We start from the raw sequence: 21,244 nt of genomic DNA, 5'->3' as shown, positions 1-21,244 counted from the left end.
AGGCAAATAAGTGCAATTAAATTTAAATCTTTTTTTTATTTGCCCAAAATTAAGCGTAAATGAAGAGCGACATCCGGGTGCAAAATGTCCAATTGTAGAGAAACACGTGTAACTCATTGGCTTCAGCCCACAAACAGCAACGAAAGCCAGCCATAAATTAACTTCTTTTCTAAACTTTGAACATAGCTGACGTGGGGTGTTGACTGTCACTCTTTACACTTCGGTCTAATCCTGTTTTAAACTTTCAATTTCAATTCACTTCCCTTTTTTCTCCCACACGATGGCGGCCTAAACTTTCAAAAACGACATCGCTTTTATGTCACACAAAAAAAGAATCTTTTTCTTTTTCATTTAATAATGGCAGTAAAAGCGATTTCTACTGTCTAAAGAACAAAACTCGACTCAGCGGTGAGCCGGTGACTTAGTACTTTGATGCTCTTTGTTTTTCCAGCGAAGAGAGAAAAAAAAGTAAAGAATCAGATAAAAAAAAGCTAAAGGCGTCCGGATCATCGAAAGTCTAGGGATTTGGCGCCGGTGGTCGGGCTTGGAAGATGGCGAGTCCGGTCACGCCAGGTACTAGTAGAGCGTTGTCGATAACGCCGGGGTCTAGGGTTTTGAAGAGTCCTCTTAGTGATGAAACAATCTGGAAGCGGCTCAAGGAAGCTGGATTCGATGAGGAATCGATCAAGAAGAGAGATAAAGCTGCTCTCATTGCGTATATTGCAAAGCTTGAAACTGAGGTTTGCTTCAATTCTTCAAACTGCTTTGCTTAATTCTTTTCATGATTTTTCTTTGTCTTTTGTTTATTTTTTTGGGGTTTGTTTGGTTGCTGGTGCAATAGATAAAAAAGAAAGTATTAGTAGTATATTGAAATTTAAATTGTGAATTGTAAAGGTGGCAACAAAAGAACAAAAAAAGATAAATTCTTTTTTCTTTGTGGGGTGTTTTAGTTTCAGTTTGTTGTATTATATATAACAAATTTCAACATAAAACAGAAATGGTTTCGATTTTTGGTTTGTTGTAATTGTATATAGAATTTGTTTTAATATTTGTGACCATGTGATTTATGAGGTCAATTTTCAATGTCAAGCTACCAACTAAAGTCTTGAATATTGCTTTAGGTTAAAAGCTTTGTAATTCACTTAAATGCCATTCTAGTAGCATCATATTTGTTTTCTTTGTTTGAGCTTTGATGGAAAAAAATTTGACTTTTTTAATCTAACTATTTGTTCGTGCTGTTTGAGGTGTTGTTTCCCCTTCTGATACCCAGTAGGTGGTTGACGTTGGGAGCATGCAAATGGCACCTTGATCTGTTAACTTTGTGGGTTTTAATGAGATTTTAGAGCATTTATGGTTTTGTTCTGTGGGTTCTATAATTTGTTTTATTGCTTTTAGTTAGCTTTTCTCAATTTCTATGCCACTATTTGTGGATTTAATGCCACTCTATAGTATTTTTTTTCTTCTGAGTTTTTGCACTTCTTGGTTCCAATGGTTGGTTGAAATATAATTGAGCAGTGATCTCTTCCTACCTTGGTGCATGAATGAAACTTAAACGAATGGTTTGTGCAAAGGATAAGAATGAGGACTGGTGGCACTCTTGTTTAGCATATGATGATCTATGCACATTTCATGTCGCAGATCTTCATTCATTTTCTGCTTCTTATCACATTTTATATATATGTTTATTCTTGTGTATAGCTCTTTGACCACCAACACCACATGGGCCTTCTTATATTGGAAAGAAAGGAGTTGGCTTCCAAGTATGATCAAATTAAATCCTCTGCTGAAGCAACTGAGATAATGCACAAACGTGATCAAGCTGCACATATATCTGCTCTTGCAGAAGCAAAAAAGCGAGAGGATGGTTTGAAGAAAGCTTTAGGAGTTGAGAAAGAATGCATCACAAGTGTATGATTTTCATTTAAAGTCTCATTAATTTTAGTAATTTTTCTTTATCCCTCCTCTTTCACTATTATATGTTTCTTAGGACTTTGTGGTGGGATTTTGCAGATTGAGAAGGCTTTGCATGAGATGCGTGCTGAATCTGCTGAAACCAAGGTTGCAGCTGAAAGTAGATTAGCTGAAGCACGTATTATGATAGAGGATGCTCAGAAGAAGTTTGTAGTGGCTGAGGCAAAATTTAATGCTGCAAAGTCTTTACAAGCAGAAGTTAGCCTATTTCAACGCACTGCTGAGAGAAAGCTCCAAGAAGTTGAAGCACGTGAAGATGATCTTGGTCGTCATATTTTGTTGTTCAAAAAGGAGTATGTGATATACACATCTTTTCCCTCTATATGTTGTGTGTACTATCATTTTCTTTTTCGATTGTGTCTCTGTTTTTTTCCCTTTCAGTTTGCAGTTCTTGAACATGCTCTTACTTGCAAAGTGGAAGTATTTGTGCCTTGTATATCTTCCTGTGTTCATAGATAGGATGTAGTTTTCATGTTATTGGATTGCAATATGAATTAGGTCTTGCATCGAAAAGTTTCTATAAATAAGAACCATGGCATGATAGCCTTCTAATCTAATCTATAATATTTTTAAGATGAGCATGATTGAATCGCCTGTTGCTGAAAACAAGTAAAACTTAATTGGCTTGGTCATGGTAATATTGTGTGAAAATGCATGCTTGCTCGGTTGCATTTCTGTAGTTTGCTGATGATGATATAATTCATCTAATTGTTTTTACCGTGATGTCATATGGTGCAATTGTGAGTCTATAAATTTGATTTAAAAGTTTGGTTCAAGGAGTCTGTTAATTATTTATCTACATGTTTTAGTTGTGATGCAAAAGAGAAAGAGATCGTTCAAGAACGGCAATCGCTGAGTGAGAGGCAGAAGATCGTACAGCAAGAACATGAAAGACTACTTGATGGGCAAGCTTCCTTAAATCAGAGAGAGGAGTATATTTTTAGTAGAACTCAAGAACTAAATCAACTTGAGAAGGAGTTGGAGGCTTCAAGAGCTGATATTGAAAAGGAACGTAGGGCTTTGAAGGATGAGAAATCTAACCTTGAGTTGAGTTTAGCTTCTCTGTCAAAAAGAGAGGAGGTTTGTATAATTTATCTACCCATATGATTTGGATGAACATTCTTGTGAATTTGTTGCTTTTACCTTGTGGAAGTCATATTAATTCAATTCTTCCTTTGTGCATGTAGGCTGTTATTGAAAGAGAAGCTTTGCTTAGCAAGAAAGAGGAACAGCTGCTTGTTTCTGAACAGAAACTTGCAAACAAGGAATCTGTGAGTTACTTTGTCGAACATGCTTTATGATTTTCAATTTTGTTTCTCTTTTATAGAAAACTTATTCTTTTCAATGAATAATGTAGGTTGAAATTCGCAAAGCCATTGCTAGTCATGAAACTGTATTGAGAATCAGAAAATCTGAGTTTGAGGCTGAGCTTGAGATCAAGCGTAAAATGACAGAAGATGAGATTGAAATGAAGAGACGGACATGGGAGTTGAAGGAGATGGATATCAATTATCGGGAGGACCAAATTCGTGAAAGGGAACATGATTTTGAGATTCGATCAAGGATGTTAGCTGAGAAGGAGAAGGATGTGGCTGAGAAGTCAAATCTCATAGATGAGAGAGAAAAAAATGTGAGTGTTCTTGATAGGGAACTTGAGTTGAAGAAAGCTCTTTTAGAAAAAGAAAAGGAAGAGATAACTAAAATGAAATTAGAGCTTCAGAAGTCGTTGTCTTCATTGGAAGATAAAAGAAACCAAGTTGATTGTGCAAAGGAGAAACTAGAAGCCATGAGAAGTGAGACGCGTGAATTATCAACTTTGGAATTAAAACTGAAGGAAGAACTTGACTTGGTCAGGGTTCAAAAATTGGAGCTTATGGCTGATGCAGATAGGTTAAAAGTAGAGAAAGCAAAATTTGAAAATGAGTGGGAGTTGATAGATGAAAAAAGAGAAGAGTTGCGGAAGGAAGCAGCGCGTGTTCGTGATGAGAGAGAAGCTGTTTTGAAGTTTCTCAAGGATGAGCGTGATAGCTTGAGAAGAGAGCGTGATGTGATGCGAGAGCAGCATAAGAAGGATGTTGAGTCATTGAATCGTGAGAGAGAAGACTTCATGAACAAGATGGTTCTTGAGCATTCTGATTGGTTCAACAAGATTCAACAAGAGCGTGGTGAATTCTTGTTGGGAATTGAAACCCAAAAGAGGGAGTTGGAGAACTGTATTGAGAAAAGGCGTGAGGAATTAGAGGGTTCTTTGAAGGAAAGAGAGGAAACTTTTGAGCGAGAAAGGAAAAATGAACTTCAGCATATTAATGCTCTCAAGGAAAGAGTGGAGAAAGAGTTGGAACAAGCTACTTTGGAAATGAAAAGGCTTGATGCTGAGAGAATGGAGATCAAGTTGGATCGGGAGCAAAGGGAAAGGGAATGGGCGGAGTTGAACAAGTCTATTGAGGAGCTTAAGGTGCAAAGGCACAAATTGAAACAACAGAGGGAACTATTGCATGCTGATAGAAAAGAGATACATGCTGAGATTGAAGAGCTCAAAAAGTTGGGGGACTTGAAAGCTGCCTTGGATAATATGATGGTGGCTCAAATGCAACAATCAATTATAGAGCTTAGCCAGCAGAAAGCATCTGAAAGAAAGAATCTGAAACAGCAAACTCTCATGCAAAACGCTGGATCTGATTCAGATAAAAATATGGTTGTTGCTGACAATGGCAATGGATTCAACTCTCCAATGTTAAAACCAACTGGTGCTTCTCCTCCTAGCTCTGCTCGTTTCTCATGGATCAAGCGCTGCAGTGAATTGATATTCAAACACAACCCAGACAAGGCCCAAATGAAGCCTGAAGAAGGATCTTTGATATCTGACACTGAAAATGTGTGTTTGACATCTGCTGGAAAGTTAGTTTCAAGTGATGGCCAAAAATACAAGCGGTATGGGAGAAAGCCTGTGGGGTTTGATAGAGAACCGAAAGTGATAGTGGAAGTGCCCTGTGAAGGTGAGGTGGTAAAAGGAATTCATGATTTGGAATCTGAAATTGAGAAAAATGATGCTGAAAAGTCAGTATTAGTTTCTGAACAAGACAATCAAGCTGGAAAGAAAAGAAGAGTTGCCAACTCACCTTCACGCGGTACTAAGAAAAGGAGGCAAAAGAAAGATGCTTCTTTAATTGAAGAAGAGGATATTACGAACAGGTATCCACTTCTGTCCTTATATCGGAAATTTTTTGTTTTTAGCGTGTTATTTAGCCTTGTACTAATATTCAGATTATTTGTTGATGCATGTAGCTCAGTTTTGCTTACGATGACATTTGTTTTTTTCAGCATAAATTCAACTGAACCAAATGCATCACAGGATCAGCCTGCATTAACGGACAATCAGGGTCATGGAGGGGCTGATGAGACCAATGGGCTGATTATTGATAAAATAATTAACGTTTCAGAAGTAACCTATGAGAAAAAGTCTGTTGGTGATGATGATATTGTAGCAGAATCGGTGCAGGATATTTCTCAAAGTGGAGTAATGTGCAGTCATGCAAATGCTACACAAGGAAAGAATGGGGGATCTGAGGAACCAGGAATGGTGCAAGAAGCACATTTGGGGGACTTGTCTCAAGTTATTGAGCCCTGTCAGGTAAGGGCTGATTGCCCCTATCTGCAAGTTCCTTTTTCTTGCATGCAGATGACACTATCAACATTTAGTTGGCTTTTTATATGCAATATGAATTATTCGCTTTTTAACCCTTACTGGTGCTGTATCTCTGGTTTGTAAACAGTAGCATTCCCTGTTTATGAGCAAGTTAATAAATTTTCTCATGATGGGTACTTATACAGGATGATCAGTTATTTATGCAACTTCATCAAATAGGAAGTGTTCCCTGGCATTTTAGTCAAAGCAAATCTACTTGCAGTTTTTAATTTGATATGCCCCTTAACTTAGTTTCGCTTTTCAATCTTTATTTTGTATACTTATACTTAAGGTTCATGCCATTCTTCATTTTGTAGCCAATGGAAGACATTTCAGAGAGAAGCGAACAGAAGCTTGAAGCAAATGTTGCTCCCAAACCTGATGACAATGAGAAAATTGGAATGAGGACGAGGTCAATGCAGAAGTTGTAAAATTGTAGTTTTTTTGAGCTGCTACAGTTAATTGGCTGTAAATTTTAACCATTTTGCACAAAGGTATGCTTTTTGTCCTCTCTTTGGGGTCTAGTCTCATGTCAAATTATGATAAAGATCTATCTTGATTGAAGCAGCCTTCTAATTACTCTTTTTGGTTATTGCAGAATAGCATAAGTGACTAGTATATACTTGGAAGGGGTCGATTTACCTTGCAGGAGCTAATCATGCGATTGTGTTGAACTAACTCAGAGCTTGTTTGAAATTTGTAAATGCTTTCTTTATTCTGTTGTTGTTGCGTGGGTATGTTTAGTGGTTGGTTTCTGATGTTCCTAGTTAGTTTCAATAGGGTGGTGTGATAGCTTTTGGAAGGTGGGAGTGTCTTGTGTTGGTTTATGGCTTGTATGATGAGAAAACCGGATAGATTTGGCCTAGGTATTTTAAAAGCCTATAGCATGGTGTGGTGTTGGAAATTGGTTTGGACGGCTTGATGCCTTTCTTACCACCGAACAAACTTGAATGATATAGCAAATTGAGGAAATGCGGTTTGGTTTTCTTAAAACTCATTCGACCATCAACTTTTAAAGGCATGATCTTTATTGGAGCGGATCATGGTCTCTTGCTTATGTGTTTCTATTTTTCACCGAAGAAAAATAAAAAATCTCAAGGTGACTGCTAGCTTAGAGGCGGCAGGCATTATTTCTTTTGGGCATTAAATATATGGAGTTTTCGTATGTATGGAAGCTAAGGAGTAACTAACCGCATTCATCGACTCTCACCCAGAGCAATTATGGTTAGGATTGGGGATTTCATCACTCACGAATTATTTCAAAAAGAAAAGAGTTTTACTTAATGAATTGGGAGTTTCACGCGTTTTAATAATGAACATAAATATATCATACGTTATTAATTAATTATAATGATTATGATCGACCTTAAATTAAGAACTTTTTTTATTAAATAAAAAATTTTTGGATGGTATTAAATAACAAATACTCAATTCTACTTAATGCAAGGGATTATCTGTACCAGGCTGCCAAAATTTTACAATTTTGTCTAGTTTACGTGAGGCTACAAAATATTGAAAATATATTTAATGACATTTAATTATGAAGTTATTAACGTAGGTTGGCCCACTGGCTACACGGTAGAAATGACTTCCGCAGTGGATCCGGGTTCCTAAAGCCGGAAAGTAGGTGTATGATCTATGATCTATCCACTGTTACTAGTGTTTTATTAGTATCTTTTTCTTTATTCATATACCATAGTTTTCCGTTTCGCTATTTTATATTCTATTTTTAGAAAAGTCCTATTTAATTTTAAAATGTGGTTTAGGTTAAAGTTGACGAGGACTATAAGAGCATCCACGTCAGCTAGAAGTAGCCCTTTCCAGTCTGCAAAATCCTTACTTAAAATGCTTTCCATTTGTTGGCAGAAAGGGCAGAGAAAGACAAAGAGAAAACGAAAAACAAGTTTATTGGCGAAAAAAAAATAGAGAGAGAAAATGGAAAGCAGCGCCGTCCTCTCTAGTCTCCAGCCAACTTGCCTTATTTGCCCTTCTCGCTCTTCCTCTTCCTCCTCCGCCGCCGCCGCCGCCGCATTTCTTCCTCAACGAACGCGTTTCTCTCCTCCGCAGGTAACCTCTTTTGTCTTTTTGCTTCCTCGTCGCAGTTGCCTATTTGATTCTGCTTATTTGCTCCGTGTTTCTTTCTCAGTTGCAGAAGCAAATTTCAGCTTCTGCTTATTCTCGCAATGTTAATGAAGCTAACTATCCGTTTAGGCGTGCTGCTGTGTTATCCGATTCTTATAGGTGCGTGCTCTCTTTTTTTTTTTTTTCACTATGAAGATTAAAATTTTGAAATTTTATGATCAAATTGCATTAGATTTGCTCAATTTCATTGCGTTCTTTGTTTATTTATTTATTTTATTTAGGCTCTCTTTTAGTAGCTATTTTTTTCTTTAATTTTACATTTTATCAAAGAACTTTTCTTTTTCCAAAGTCGTAATTTTGCAATAAAGTAAAAGAAAGGATATCATTAGCAAGTGTGTTTGGTGTTTGCTTAGTTTGGAAGATCTAAGGTTTTATGGTTATTTCTTTTTTCAAGTCGTTTATTTTTCGTAGCAAGAAAAATAAGGTATATTGCATTTGGATACAAAAGTAGGCGACATTTTTTATTATAAACTTCTAAAATATTTAAGAATTATAAAAAGTTAAAAGTTTGCCTTTCATGGATAAACATAACTCATTTGTTCTTTTAAACAAATTTGTTTGAATTATTGTCTCAATTTAACTATTTGCTTAGTTTTTTCTATGAATTATCAGTTTTTTTTTCTATTGCCCTTTTTCTTTATAGCAATTTATTTATCGAGAAAAAAAAATAGCAAAAGCAACAACAGAAAGAGCCTCAAGTTAGATTCTTGCTTTTGGTAAAAGGCTAAAAAGGAAAAGTATGTATATAATTTAGATTTAGACTTCATTTTGGTTGATACTATTGCATGACTAAAGGATAATGTTTGGGTACATATGGAGAAGGCTTTTACCAATTAAAAATTAAAACATTTCAATTTTTTGAGTATCAGAAACTTATGACTATGGTTTTATATGCATTCATTTACTTGTTTATTTTTGGCTTAAAAAAATTTTCTGTTTGCTTTTCCTTTATAGCAGAGCAGATTGCTAGCAAGTGGAGCCTTAGTTTTTCTTTGTAGCTAAATATTTACCAATGCAATCAACAATTCATCCAGTAATTTGGAAATTTACGTAATGAGAGAAGTCAAGAGAAATGCTAACATTTAAGCTGATAAGAAGTGAAATTCAATTTTTTTAGTTGCTTGAATATGAAAGGCTTGAGGATAAAGAAATGGGTTGTATTACAAAGTATATTATGCCCAATATTATTGGTGGTTACATTCTGTCCCAAATCTCTTCAAAAGGTGCAAGATTTGGAAAATAATTCAGAAGAGAGTACTTTTTTATATTTCTCTTGTTTTCATAAATTCTCTGCATATGGGTATCAAAATGATGAAATTATCAAACTTATCCTCTACTTTGCCGCTTTTCTTTGCTTCTTTCAATCCGAAATGGTGATTTTTTTTTTCTGTGCATTTGACTCAACTGTTTTGAATGCAGCACTGAAGCATCCGAATTGGCTGATATAGAGTGGGACAATCTTGGATTTGGGTTTCTTCCTACTGATTATATGTATATGATGAAATGTACTCGAGGTGGAAACTTCTCTAAAGGTGAATTACAACAATTTGGGAAAATTGAATTAAGCCCCTCAGCTGGGGTCTTAAATTATGGACAGGTTAGGTTTCTTAACTTCCATACCTGAATTTTTTTCTGCTTTGCTTAGATTTCATTACTTAGCCATGATGGTCGCTGTGCAGTATGTACGAACCTATTCTTATGTGCAGATGCTTACAATTTAAGTAAGTAATATACCTATATTATGTTACACAAGCTTGATGACCACCTCCCCCCTCAAAGAGAGAGAGAGAGAGAGAGAGAGTTCATGATGTGTCATATCTAGTGTAATGCTCTAAGATAATGTGTTGTTAGGGCCCATTTACCTTTGCCTTGTAAAACTTATATTTAATTTGTCTTTAAGCATTGTGCTATACTAGTTCTCTTTTCTCTCTCTCTCCCATCATTGTTTCCTGGTTTGTGTCTCTAGGGATTATTTGAAGGTCTGAAAGCCTACAGGAAAGAAGATGGTAATATTCTTCTTTTTCGTCCTGAGGAGAATGCTCTTCGAATGAGGTTGGGTGCAGAGAGGATGTGCATGCCATCACCCACTGTTGAGCAGTTTGTGGAAGCTGTAAAGGCAACTGTCCTGGCAAACAAACGTTGGGTAACAAACAACCTTGATATGAAGCAGGAGTTTGGCTAGCAATTGGCTTTATCCCGTTTAATGAGTAAATTGTTAATTTCTCATTTCAGGTTCCCCCCAGTGGTAAAGGGTCCTTGTACATCAGGCCATTGCTCATGGGGAGTGGAGCTGTTCTTGGTCTTGCACCTGCTCCTGAGTACACCTTTCTTATTTATGTCTCACCTGTGGGAAACTATTTTAAGGTTTATTATCTTTGATACTAGCTTTTTAGTCATGCATAAGCCTAATCAAATTTCCTTGTCTTTTGGCCCCGCAATAGGGATACATTAGCTGTATAATTTTTTTTTAAGGTTTTTTTTCTATCATTATATACACACACATGCATACACATTTATGTATAATAATATAATATAATATACGGTAAAATAGTCTCACACCCTTAAGTTTTAATTGAAATTCCAAGCGGGTCCACTAGTTTTTGAAATTGACACTGTCCTAAAAGTGTAAACACCGATAATAGAGATGATGAAAAGACTAAAATGCCTTTTTTTTGTTAATTTAAAAAATTATTATTATATATATATTTTTTTAAAAGGAGCATCGATCGGTGCTCGCCAGCTCCCTAAGAAAAGAGAGCACCGGCCGGTGTTTACCAAGAAAGGAGAGCACCGGCTAGTGTTCCCCAAGAGAGGGGAGCACCGATTGGTGTGCTCCTCTTTTTTTTTTTAATTAATAAAAATTTAATAAAGATGATATAATAGTAATTTTTAAAATTAATAAAGGGTAAAATTATCATTTCAAATTTCCATGTCATCAAACTAACGGAAACACTAACAATCGACTAACGGTTGGATTTATGTGTCCAACAGAAGATAATTTTTTGGAACGGAATGTCAATTTAAAAAATTAATGGACCTGCTTGGACTTTCGATCAAAACTTAAGGGACTGGAGGTATTTTACCCTATAATATAATATATCTCTATACATGGGTCTATGTTTATAACCGCCATAAATTAACACTCAATGAAGATGGTTTGTTATTTAATTACATACGAGATAAGCAACCATTCATGATTGTGCTCTATTAAGTTTAAAATCCTTTTCCCCTCTGCTAAAATCTTCTTACATAACTGAAGGTTCACAATTTCAAGCTATTAATTTTCTGTTTGGAGGCATAATCATTTCATGTGATTTATTCTTTGGTATCGTTTTGTTTCCTTGTTTTTATAGTTTGGCAAATTATCATATGATTATTCATTTACAAGTTGTATATGATTCCAGGAGGGTGTTGCTCCAATACATTTAATTGTTGAGAATGAATTGCATCGTGCCACTCCTGGCGGCACTGGGGGTGTTAAAACTATCGGGAATTATGCTGCAGTAAGCTAGCTTTTCTAGTGCTTAGTGAATCCATTCACCAATTCATTTGCCTCAGGCAGTTGAAATATTTTTTATAGTGAAACAAGGACACTAATTACATTTTCTACAAGCTAATGCTATCTCTTTCTACCGTGTATGTAGGTTCTGAAGGCGCAATCTGTGGCAAAAGCCAAAGGATACTCTGATGTCCTCTATCTTGATTGTGTTCACAAAAAGTATTTGGAGGAAGTTTCCTCTTGCAACATTTTCGTGGTGAAGGTATTATGATCTATTTATTTGTTAGTAGTTAATATTTCTTTTCTCATGTAGACTTGTGGTGGTATGCTATTTATCATAGAAAGAAGTGTTAAACATGAATCTCCCCCTCTTTGAAAGTCTTGTTCAATATTTTCAACAGTTATATGTGCCTTAACATGAAAACTTAATAGGCTTTCAAAAAAAAAAAAAAACATTGAAACTTAAAAACAATGCTTTGTTAGTGGACCATGTTCTGTGATCATGATCTCCTTGCTTTATCTTCAGCCTGAATTTTAAGTTATGCATTACAATAAAGGCCCACCATTGTAGTCTTTTGGTGGTACTCAACTACAAATTGGGGCTAACATCATTGCCATATTGTCATGCCTTTGACCAAATGACTCCTACATATAGCTGTGGCATGACAACCAACTTTTACTTCTACTTTGGGGTAGCTACTTGGAATCCATCTTTGTTAAATCTAGTACCTCTAAATGGTTTCTTAGTTCAATCAATCTGTAAGGATATTGTTTCATCTATTTATAATAAAATAATTGCACTTAAGTGATTTGAATGAAAATTTCTAGAAGCTATTCTGTTTCTAAGAACAAAATGCTGTCTAAGAGTTTAGATTTCTGAGTTAAATAAGGCTTGTTTTGGATCTTTTTATACTCCATGGTTGACGAGTTAAAACATACTGAATAATGTAGTTGACACTGAAGTATCCCTTTTTCTTTAACTTGATTTTTGTGCTTTTAGGGTAATGTCATCTCAACTCCTGCAATAAAGGGAACAATCTTACCTGGCATCACAAGAAAGAGTATAATTGATGTTGCTCGAAGCCGGGGGTTCCAGGTACTCATTGTGAAGTTTGGAAGGCTATTTATAAATTCATTTTGTCAAAAGTAATCCTATGTGTATCTGGGAATGTATGTAATTGGACCTAGTCATTCTAGTTTTGTTACAGTTTTTTGCTCAGATTTGTTGTTCATACAGACACCAATTCTAGGCACATCTTTCAGACTTCCTTGGAGTCTTGATATGTCATAATGTCTTAAAGTAGAGACTTTTACATATGATATTTGTAGAAAGGTATAGTTGCACCTGATTTTTATGCTGACATAGTTCAAGTGCTTGTCTCCTAAATCTTAGAGTTTCAAGTTGTCAAAGATTCTGGCAGGAAAAACTGGGCTTCCCAAAAGCTCTGTTGTTTGCAATTGGAGGGCAATTGAATTTCTTTTCAGACTTTTCCCTCAAAGCCTTGCAATGCCTTTTTCAGACGTTTTGATGAAATTATAGAGTTATACATAAAATGCACATTGAAATAGTATTCTTTGTTGCCAGCATATAAAAGTTCCTAGACATCAATGATTCAGAAATGAAAATATGACGGGGTTTTTATAGGAGCCCTGTGGTTCAAAGTTCACATGTTGGATCATGGAGGACGTTTACGATTTGGTTTCTGCAACTTGTGGATGTTGTTGTGTTCATCTGGATAATTGTTTTTGGTGTTTATTGATTAAGTTTTACTTATGAAAGAATGTCTGAGAGTGGTTACCATCCTTTTCTCTTTCTTCTTTGTTACGTAGAATTATTTTGTAGAAATAGAGGCTGCAAGATCATAGAACTTGGAGAAAACATGAAGTGGAGAGTGAGCTACTTTTTCTTGTTAATAAAATTTCTTCACTTGTCTGTATCTTCTGAAGGTATTGGTAGGTATTCTGCAATACTCTATGATGCGGCCACTTTTTCAGATTTTATATGGATGGTTTCCTCTAGACTGAGTTAATAAATTTTTTTATAAATTTCACATTGTGTGACATCATAATTGTTGCTTGTCTGCATCAGTGAGAGTATGTCAGGAGCTCCTTGTATCACTTCCTAATGCTCATCTGCTGATGAAGCAGGTTGAGGAGCGCCTTGTGCCAGTGGAGGAATTGCTTGATGCTGACGAAGTTTTTTGCACAGGGACAGCGGTTGTTGTGTCACCTGTCGGCAGCATTACTTACAAGGGTGAAAGGTAAATTCTCTGTGCTGTTGAGTTGAATGCATTTTGCATAACTTGGTAATTTTGCTTCTTCATATTCTGTTTATATCTTCCATTATTTATTTGTCTCCTTTTGTGGGAGATGGAGATGGTAGGCATGTACTGTTTGTTAGTTAGTTTTGCGTCGGGCTATTATTTTAGTAAATGGAATTTTAACATTCCAATTGTATTGAAAAATAGGATTGGCGGATGTTGAGCTTAAGATTTAGATGGACACATTCAGTGGAGGAAACAAAAATCATTACTTGTTCCACAATACTTGATAGCCTTCGTAATGATTGCAGCTATTGTTTTGAGTTCATGGAAGGAAAATTTTAATGATTTCCGAAGCAATTACAACTGTCTTGTTATCTCTTCTTGGATCAAGTCACAAGTCTGTTTGTCAGTACTACCACGGTTTTTGTACATACGTGACACAGTAGCATTAGTTCTCTCTCTCTCTCTCTCCCCCTCTCTTTTTATCATGGTTTTACTCAATCTTCTTTTCCTTTAACTGAAAATGAAAGTGTGAGTAAAAATCTTTGATTAAAGCCATAGGTAGCCTGGTCTTGTTGAAGCAAAACTGCTACTTTTGCCTGAGTGCTGAAGTGAGTTGTCTATCTTCTTGGTTTTGGATAGGGTGCTGACAAATGGAGTTTGTTGTAAAATTTTAAATCGTGCAGGGTGTCTTATGGAGCAGATGGTTTTGGGGCTGTGTCACAGCAGCTCTACTCCGTGCTTACCAGACTCCAGATGGGTCTTATCGAGGACAAGATGGATTGGACTGTTGAGTTGAGTTAGGAATACTTTTTGTCACATCTGGTTTCCAATGTTTCGACTTATACAGAGACATCCATCACTGCCTCAGTTTAAAAATGTTGTTTCTTCCTCCAATGTAACATGCCGATATTGTTTTTTTCTTACGTTGGTAATTAGAAGTTTTATCGTTTCTCTCTTGAATGATGCAGCATTACACAAGGATATGGACTTCATCAATTTAATTTTTCACGACTTCCTTGTCTGTATTTAAACGTATTGAGCTAATAACAAGCTTATTATTTCATGGGTACCAAAAGCTACCAATCCATTTCACTAGTGTGATTTGCTGGCCTTTTAACCACCTTCCATAAGGATTGTGGTTCTAATAAGACAGAAAAGTGGGCTTCAGAGTACTAAAGCAAGGATTACGTTATCAAACCAATTTTGAAGTTGTCGTTACTTTCTTTGCCTTCGATAGCGTGCTGTTGCTGTTTCCCCCAAAGAAGAAAAGGCAGTTGGGCCTATGATGGGTCAGATCGGAGTTCGTCTCGTCAAAGTCCAGCCCACAACATCTCCTGCTGTTGCCTTAGAACGCTAGTTCGCTAATAGCTGCCTTGCTTCATGTGAGGTGTCCTTGAACTTTCTGAAGATGTTATATTTGGCTAACATGCTCTTATTTTTCCTGGGGTTCCAGTTTTCTGATGGACGTTAGAATCAATGGCTTGATGAGGTGAAACACTGATAAAAGCCAAGATACGTTTCAACATTTCCCCTTGATCATTATTTTCTTTCCTAAAAAACAATGGAAGTCATTACGGAAAGTAAGGCACTATAGGAATAGTCTATGTTTTTGTCAAAAAGGTCCCATGTAAGGAAATTACCTTGCTGCACCAGGGTTTCTAGAGTTAATCCCCCCCTGTACGTTATCTTTTCACATGTTTTTTTCTTTGTTAAAAATAAGAGAAAAAACAAAGAAGAAAAGAGCAAGACATGTCACAAGATCGCGTTAGCTTGTGAAAACGGTCTGAAACAAATACCATAATCAATATTAAATTTGAATTGTACCATTTTTTAAACTTCTAAAGTTGATAATGAATCTGGGTTTTATCTGCAAAATTTTTGTCTTTTCTTTGTTCTTTTGACCTTTCACACATCTTTTTATTTCTTCCACTAGCTTTAAAACTCAGCATGCATTAATGCTGCGGCAGCAGCGAAAAGAGAGAAACCGCGTTGCTGACTTGCTTGCCATGGCGGAGAAAAGGCTAAAGCAGAGGAAAGTTTCAATCACTTTATCCTTCAAGGGATCGGTTGGTAGCAGTCAATCCCGGGAGTACCTCCCTTCTTGACTACAAAGCCTGACGACTACATAGAGTCAGTCAACGTCATGTTCTACGCATGACATGGTTTCCAGACCCTTTCATGCATGGAGAGAAGCTGATCGAGTAAAATGAGTTCCTAGTTAGAACATGCTAGAAGGCAATAGGAGAAGAAACATAATTCAGTAAATGGAACTAATCCCTCTTGCATAGTTCAGTGTTATCCCCACAAAGGGTCTGGACCATTAGGTCTTTATTACCTTGGAAAAGGATCCTTTGTGATCATGATCATGCTAACTAGCTAGCTTAATGTAAAATTAAATTTGAGTTCATTAGCTCATCTAAACAAAAGAATGAGATTTGAGTTTGCCAGTTGTGTTCTTGTCAATCACATCAATCTTCTCTCCATATCCATAGATTTTTAGCTCTAGTAAAATAAATTAGTAAGTAAAATGGGTCGTGTAGCTTCCAAAGCAAGTTTATGTAGGTTGAATTTGGTATTTCCTTAGGATATACCTTTCTACAGAATGACACGCATAGCACACAAAAATAGAAAAAAATTAAACTTGAAACTTCTCAAAATCTAAACTTTTTGTTTGACCACTGGACTAAGGTCCCCGTTGGCTTCTCTTGATAAGTTTATGGGATTCCAAATCGCACTTAAATGTGACACCAAAGGAGAAGTTATAAACTCAATCGGCACTATTCAACTCTCTCTATGTATATGTAATTGAAAAATTTAGTCTAGGTTTGTTTTTATTAGTACTACAAAATCTATAAACATGCCAGGCACCATCGCCAATTATCTTTTGAATTGTTCTTTCCTTTAAATCATCTACTTAAGGTAATGCATCGAACAATTGTAGCTTAAAACTTTGAATTTGCAAATCCTTTTAGCAAATTTGAATCTTAACAACTATTTTTTACTGTGTAATCTATATGTAAAGAGTTAATATCTATCAAAAAGACTTTTGACTCAGTAATCAGAGGCATTCAACTTTAAATTCCTACAATCACTGTAATTTGAGTTGAAAAACAAGCAGGTGCATGTATTTACATTAATTTAAGTCTTTCACATGTTTCATGGCCACTCAAACTAAGACGAACGATAGATAAATGTTTCTAGATGTCTGATTTTCAAAATCATTGCTTGATTTCTATAGAAACATATATTTTTCTCTTTACGTTTTTTATATTTTAATTTGGAGGAGTACGGAAGGGTTTTTCCAATCCGATAGAGTTCATTGGGGTAATTTTTCCAATCGTTTGGAAACATGTTGCACTTGAGGAAACAGATGCCTTAATGTGAACGTGGGACAGCGCATGCTATTATATTGAATAAGAACAAAAGTCTTAGATTCAGCATGGAAAAATAAGATTAAGTTATAAAAACAAGTTGAGAAGCACTATTTGATTCAAACATTGAGGTGTTTGAATTTATCATGTCTCCATTGTAGCTGAAGCTGAAAATTCAAGGATTCTGGGCAAAAATTTCAGCAAGATTCATTTAATAGAGAACCTTCCTGGGTCTTACATAGCTGCAAAATATCTAGAATTTTCAAGCTTCCAAGGAAAAGTGGAGAAAACTGTGTGCTGCATGTACTTTCTTATTCTACCACTGATCAACACTAGATTACTGACATTTTCTATGCCATGCCCCAAGACAAATAATGTGCTTGGTTGGGGAGAAAATGGACTGAAATTATTTCTATGGTGTGTGAACAGAATTATGTATCCAAGTATCTTGTTTTCTTGGCAACAGAAGAGAGGAAGAAAATGTGAGAGGAGGAAGTAAAAAAGTCTCCTCTCATGAGATACAATTCAAGTCTTCCTCAAATGAGAGGACAAAGACATTTGATTCATTATTTTATTCTATTTTTTTTTCTTTCATTCCTTCTAAAGAGGAATCCAAAGAGATGATAGTCTTCTTTCTTTTATTGTTTTTAATTTTTCATTGTGTTTGATTCATTTCCAGGCATACCGAAACAGTAATATGTATAATAATGTAAAATTTGTACCTAGCTAGCTAACCTTGAATGACCCACTACAAGGACCAAATGCCATCATTATCTCATCATTATCCCATCATTTTGAGATTTTCTCTCTGTACCTAATCAACTCAAGTGGCTTTCCCTATCTTTGGGTCTTTTTTAATCTACAGTGAACAGCAAATTTCTCCCCCCACGAGTTCCACTTTCTTTTTCCAATTATCGCCTGTACTTCTGTCTTTTCAAACAATGTCAAATTTGCATTGGCCATGCCGTTAGAAAAATATTTTTATATACCCAGATATATACATAAAGCATCGTTAGAAAGATGCCTTGAGAAGAAAGGAGGGCTTGATCTCAAAGCTGTAAAGCCTTGAGAAGACTGTCAAGGGGACTCCTTCAAAGTATCCTCCAAATCAACACACACGTTGAAGGAAATTTAACAGAGAGAGAGAGAGAGAGAGAGAGAAAGTAAAGCTGAGCTGTGGCCTACCAAGGCGACCATTTCCCATGGTTGCGTGTTGAAAACGTTGTGTACTTTCACTTTACTTTTTATACTTGAATATATCTATTTTTTTACATGTCGAGGCTCTAGGTAATGCAACACAGGGATTAAAAATGGACAAAGAAATGCAACCAAGTGAATAAAATTCAACTGCAATTCTCTCTCTCTCTCTCTCTCTCTCTCTATATATATATATATATATATTGCCATATTTTGACTTCCACTCTCCCATGTATTCTAGAGTCAAGTCAGCCATCTTTACCAGCTAAGGACGTTTTTCTTTCTTCGCATTAATGTTGGCCCTCTTCTTTTTATTCCTAATTGAGAATTAAGAAATCTAAATATTATTTAAGTTATAACCCAATCTGTAATGCATTATTAACTATGAAGGGCAATTTTTGGGTTGAGGAAATGTCCAAACATCCTCAAATCTACGCAAGATTTTGTGCATTACATAATAAATCCGTGAAACTTGGGTTCATAACATTTTAAATTAGGATTGTGCATTTGATTCAATAAATTCATGAGTTAGGTTTCAAATGTCTTGAGTAGGTTGACCTTTCTAGTTAATTTGGCATAATTAAATCCTAAGGAAAGAATTTCAACTCAAACTATTCCAAAACTCAAATTTTCTTTTGATACTAAGGATATTTTTAAATGAGAAATGAATTTTTTTTTTTGAAAAATAGTAATTTTAAAAATCCAAATTAAACAAAATTTTTTTTTATTCTTAATATATTCTATCTATGTCCTGAAATGTATACCATGATCTTTGAGTTTTATATAGTTTAAAACAAAAATTTTGCTTTTAGTGTATTCAATATCAAAATTTAATTTTTTTATAAATTGATATTCCATAGTTTTATAATGTCAAACAGTATCAAAATTATGAAAAATAATTTATTAAAATATAAAAGGTAAGAATTTTAGATGTTCAAAAACGAAAAAAGAAAATAATTTTGAGATATTCAAAAATAAAAAAATAAAACAAAAAGAATATTACATTACTCTTATCATTATTTTTGTGTTTTCATTTTTAAAATTGGATGATTATAACAAAAAGTTAATTTAAAATTAGAAAAAGCATAAATATGAGTTAGGACTAAATTTGGGACTTATGTCTATTATCTATTTATCTGTGCACTAGTGTGAATAACATGTTGAGTGTGCAAAAAATTTGACAATTTGGAAATGTAAAAAGCATAAGGGACAGGCAAGAAGGTCAGTTTCGTGACGCAATTGACATGATAGTGGGCTTTCCTCGCTCCCTGCTTCCGATACTTAAACTTGGACTCCGTTCTTTATTAATTATAATTTAGGACCCAATTTTGATCATTGGTCAATTATATCGTTTAATTAATATAATTAACGAAATCTATCTATCTACCCTCAAAGCTTGAAAGCCCATCTATTATTGGCACCCCATTACTATTTTATTTAATCAATGGGGTGTGCGTGGTAAATTCAAACCGTCGGCTAGAGTTTCCTCTTCAACACCATGGTAATTTTTCTCCTTGTTTGGCCAATAATTTGGTCACCTAACCTAACAGAATACCCCTTAAATTCTACATTATTGTGGTATATTTGACCATGTCTATCTTTCTAGATCACTTTTTTTACCTATGTTACTTCCCTTTTAAGACCGGAAACTAGGTAATTTCATTTCTAAGATTAGCGCATGTGCCGAATTAACACCATCTCTCTCCATCTTGGTAATAAATCTTATGAATTTGGGAGGTCAGAGCATATACCAAATCAACTAGTGTAACCTTTCTTTGAGAAAAAGGCTGACACAGAAGGAAAAATTCAACCGTGTCTCATTATCCTATTCATTATGGACAGTTTTCTCTGTAATTACCCTATTAATTATAACTTGTTTTTTGGGTGGTGTGGGGTTGACATCTGACGGTGCTGAAGGTGGGGAAATCAAAAGAAGGCCCATTGAATCAAATTCTCTCTTTTTTACTATAAAAACTATATATATTTTCCGGCTAACAGAGAGAGTATAAATATATATTCACCAACCAACAAACCGCATTAATTGATATTAATCCATAATTTATCTATATTTATTATTTATAATATATATTTACATATGTCATTTATAGTTTATTTATAATATATATTAAATTATGAATGTTATAGATAGTCTAATTGCAGTGAACCCTTTTTTATTCATTTTTTTAATTCTAATAGTATTGAGTAATGTATAAATTAATGGTACAAAATTTTAATTATATATAATTTAAACATTAATAATCTTTTATATATAATTATATTTTATTTTTAAACAATTAACTTTACACTAATAAGTATTTGCATTTTATATAATTATTATTTACATATAAAAAAATTAAAAATAAGTATATATTCATGTGCAAGGCACGTAAATATAAATACTAGATGTATTCAACAGTGTGTATATACAAGAAATAAGGTTTTTTTAAAAGAAAATACATAAGTTATTAATATGAATATTAAATGTAAAAATTACTATGATGATTATTAATTAATTAATTAATTATAGTCTTCAGTATGGAGAGAATATATATGGCCTTGAGCCAGAAATTAATAACTAGTAATTAAGCTTGCCCATTGAAAGATAGAAATTACACATTGTATTAACAAATATAGGAATACCACAGATAAATAAAATGAGAGTAGGAATTAAAAAGAAAACAAAAAAGAAATAAAATTAAGCTCAAGCTAATTAGGAAGCGCGCAGCTCTAATTTTACAGCCGACACTCAACAGCAATTGGTCTCTTCCCATCGAAACTTGTTGTGAAACCATGACGTTTATATCTTACATAATGGAGTAAGGCAATTGCTGAGAAGGCCACGCACGTATAGCTGAGGAACCATTCAACCCCGTCTTATTTGAACTGATCTTACTAATTACACCTTTGCTGGGTCCACTAATTCCATGATCATCAATCATCTTCAAATCGGATAGCAGCCTTTGATCATGTGTCATAGCTAGGTACCAGGGGAGAGAGAGAGAGAGAGAGAGAGAGAGAGAGAGTCAAATGCAGATGGCTAATTAATGTAGCAAATGATAACTATATTATATATACAAATTTAGATTATCATAGATTCTGGAGGTAGCAGGAC

At 34.9% G+C, this 21,244-nt stretch overlaps 2 protein-coding genes across 2 annotated transcripts; both read left to right on the top strand.

Moving 5' to 3' along the window:
• The first annotated feature begins 406 nt into the window (after positions 1-406).
• LINC4 (crowded nuclei-like protein) lies at positions 407-6,628 on the top strand. Its single transcript, XM_018129792.2, has 9 exons — positions 407-740; positions 1,699-1,908; positions 2,011-2,264; positions 2,781-3,051; positions 3,159-3,242; positions 3,329-5,163; positions 5,293-5,602; positions 5,974-6,150; positions 6,255-6,628. The coding sequence occupies exons 1-8, from the start codon at positions 552-554 to the stop codon at positions 6,085-6,087; spliced, it is 3,267 nt and encodes a 1,088-aa protein (XP_017985281.2). The 5' UTR covers positions 407-551; the 3' UTR covers positions 6,088-6,150; positions 6,255-6,628.
• An 868-nt stretch (positions 6,629-7,496) lies between these two features.
• On the top strand, positions 7,497-14,524 carry LOC18611350 (branched-chain amino acid aminotransferase 2, chloroplastic-like). Its single transcript, XM_007047566.3, has 10 exons — positions 7,497-7,723; positions 7,803-7,897; positions 9,218-9,395; positions 9,765-9,941; positions 10,031-10,162; positions 11,203-11,301; positions 11,443-11,559; positions 12,298-12,393; positions 13,446-13,558; positions 14,248-14,524. The coding sequence occupies exons 1-10, from the start codon at positions 7,592-7,594 to the stop codon at positions 14,363-14,365; spliced, it is 1,257 nt and encodes a 418-aa protein (XP_007047628.3). The 5' UTR covers positions 7,497-7,591; the 3' UTR covers positions 14,366-14,524.
• The last annotated feature ends 6,720 nt before the right edge of the window (positions 14,525-21,244 follow it).

The sequence above is a fragment of the Theobroma cacao genome, chromosome 1, assembly GCF_053813885.1.
Source record: "Theobroma cacao isolate CCN51 chromosome 1, ASM5381388v1, whole genome shotgun sequence".
In the NCBI taxonomy this organism is placed as follows: Eukaryota; Viridiplantae; Streptophyta; class Magnoliopsida; order Malvales; family Malvaceae; genus Theobroma; species Theobroma cacao.
Note: the sequence above shows the minus strand (reverse complement) of the source record. Positions and strands in the feature narration are given on the sequence as shown.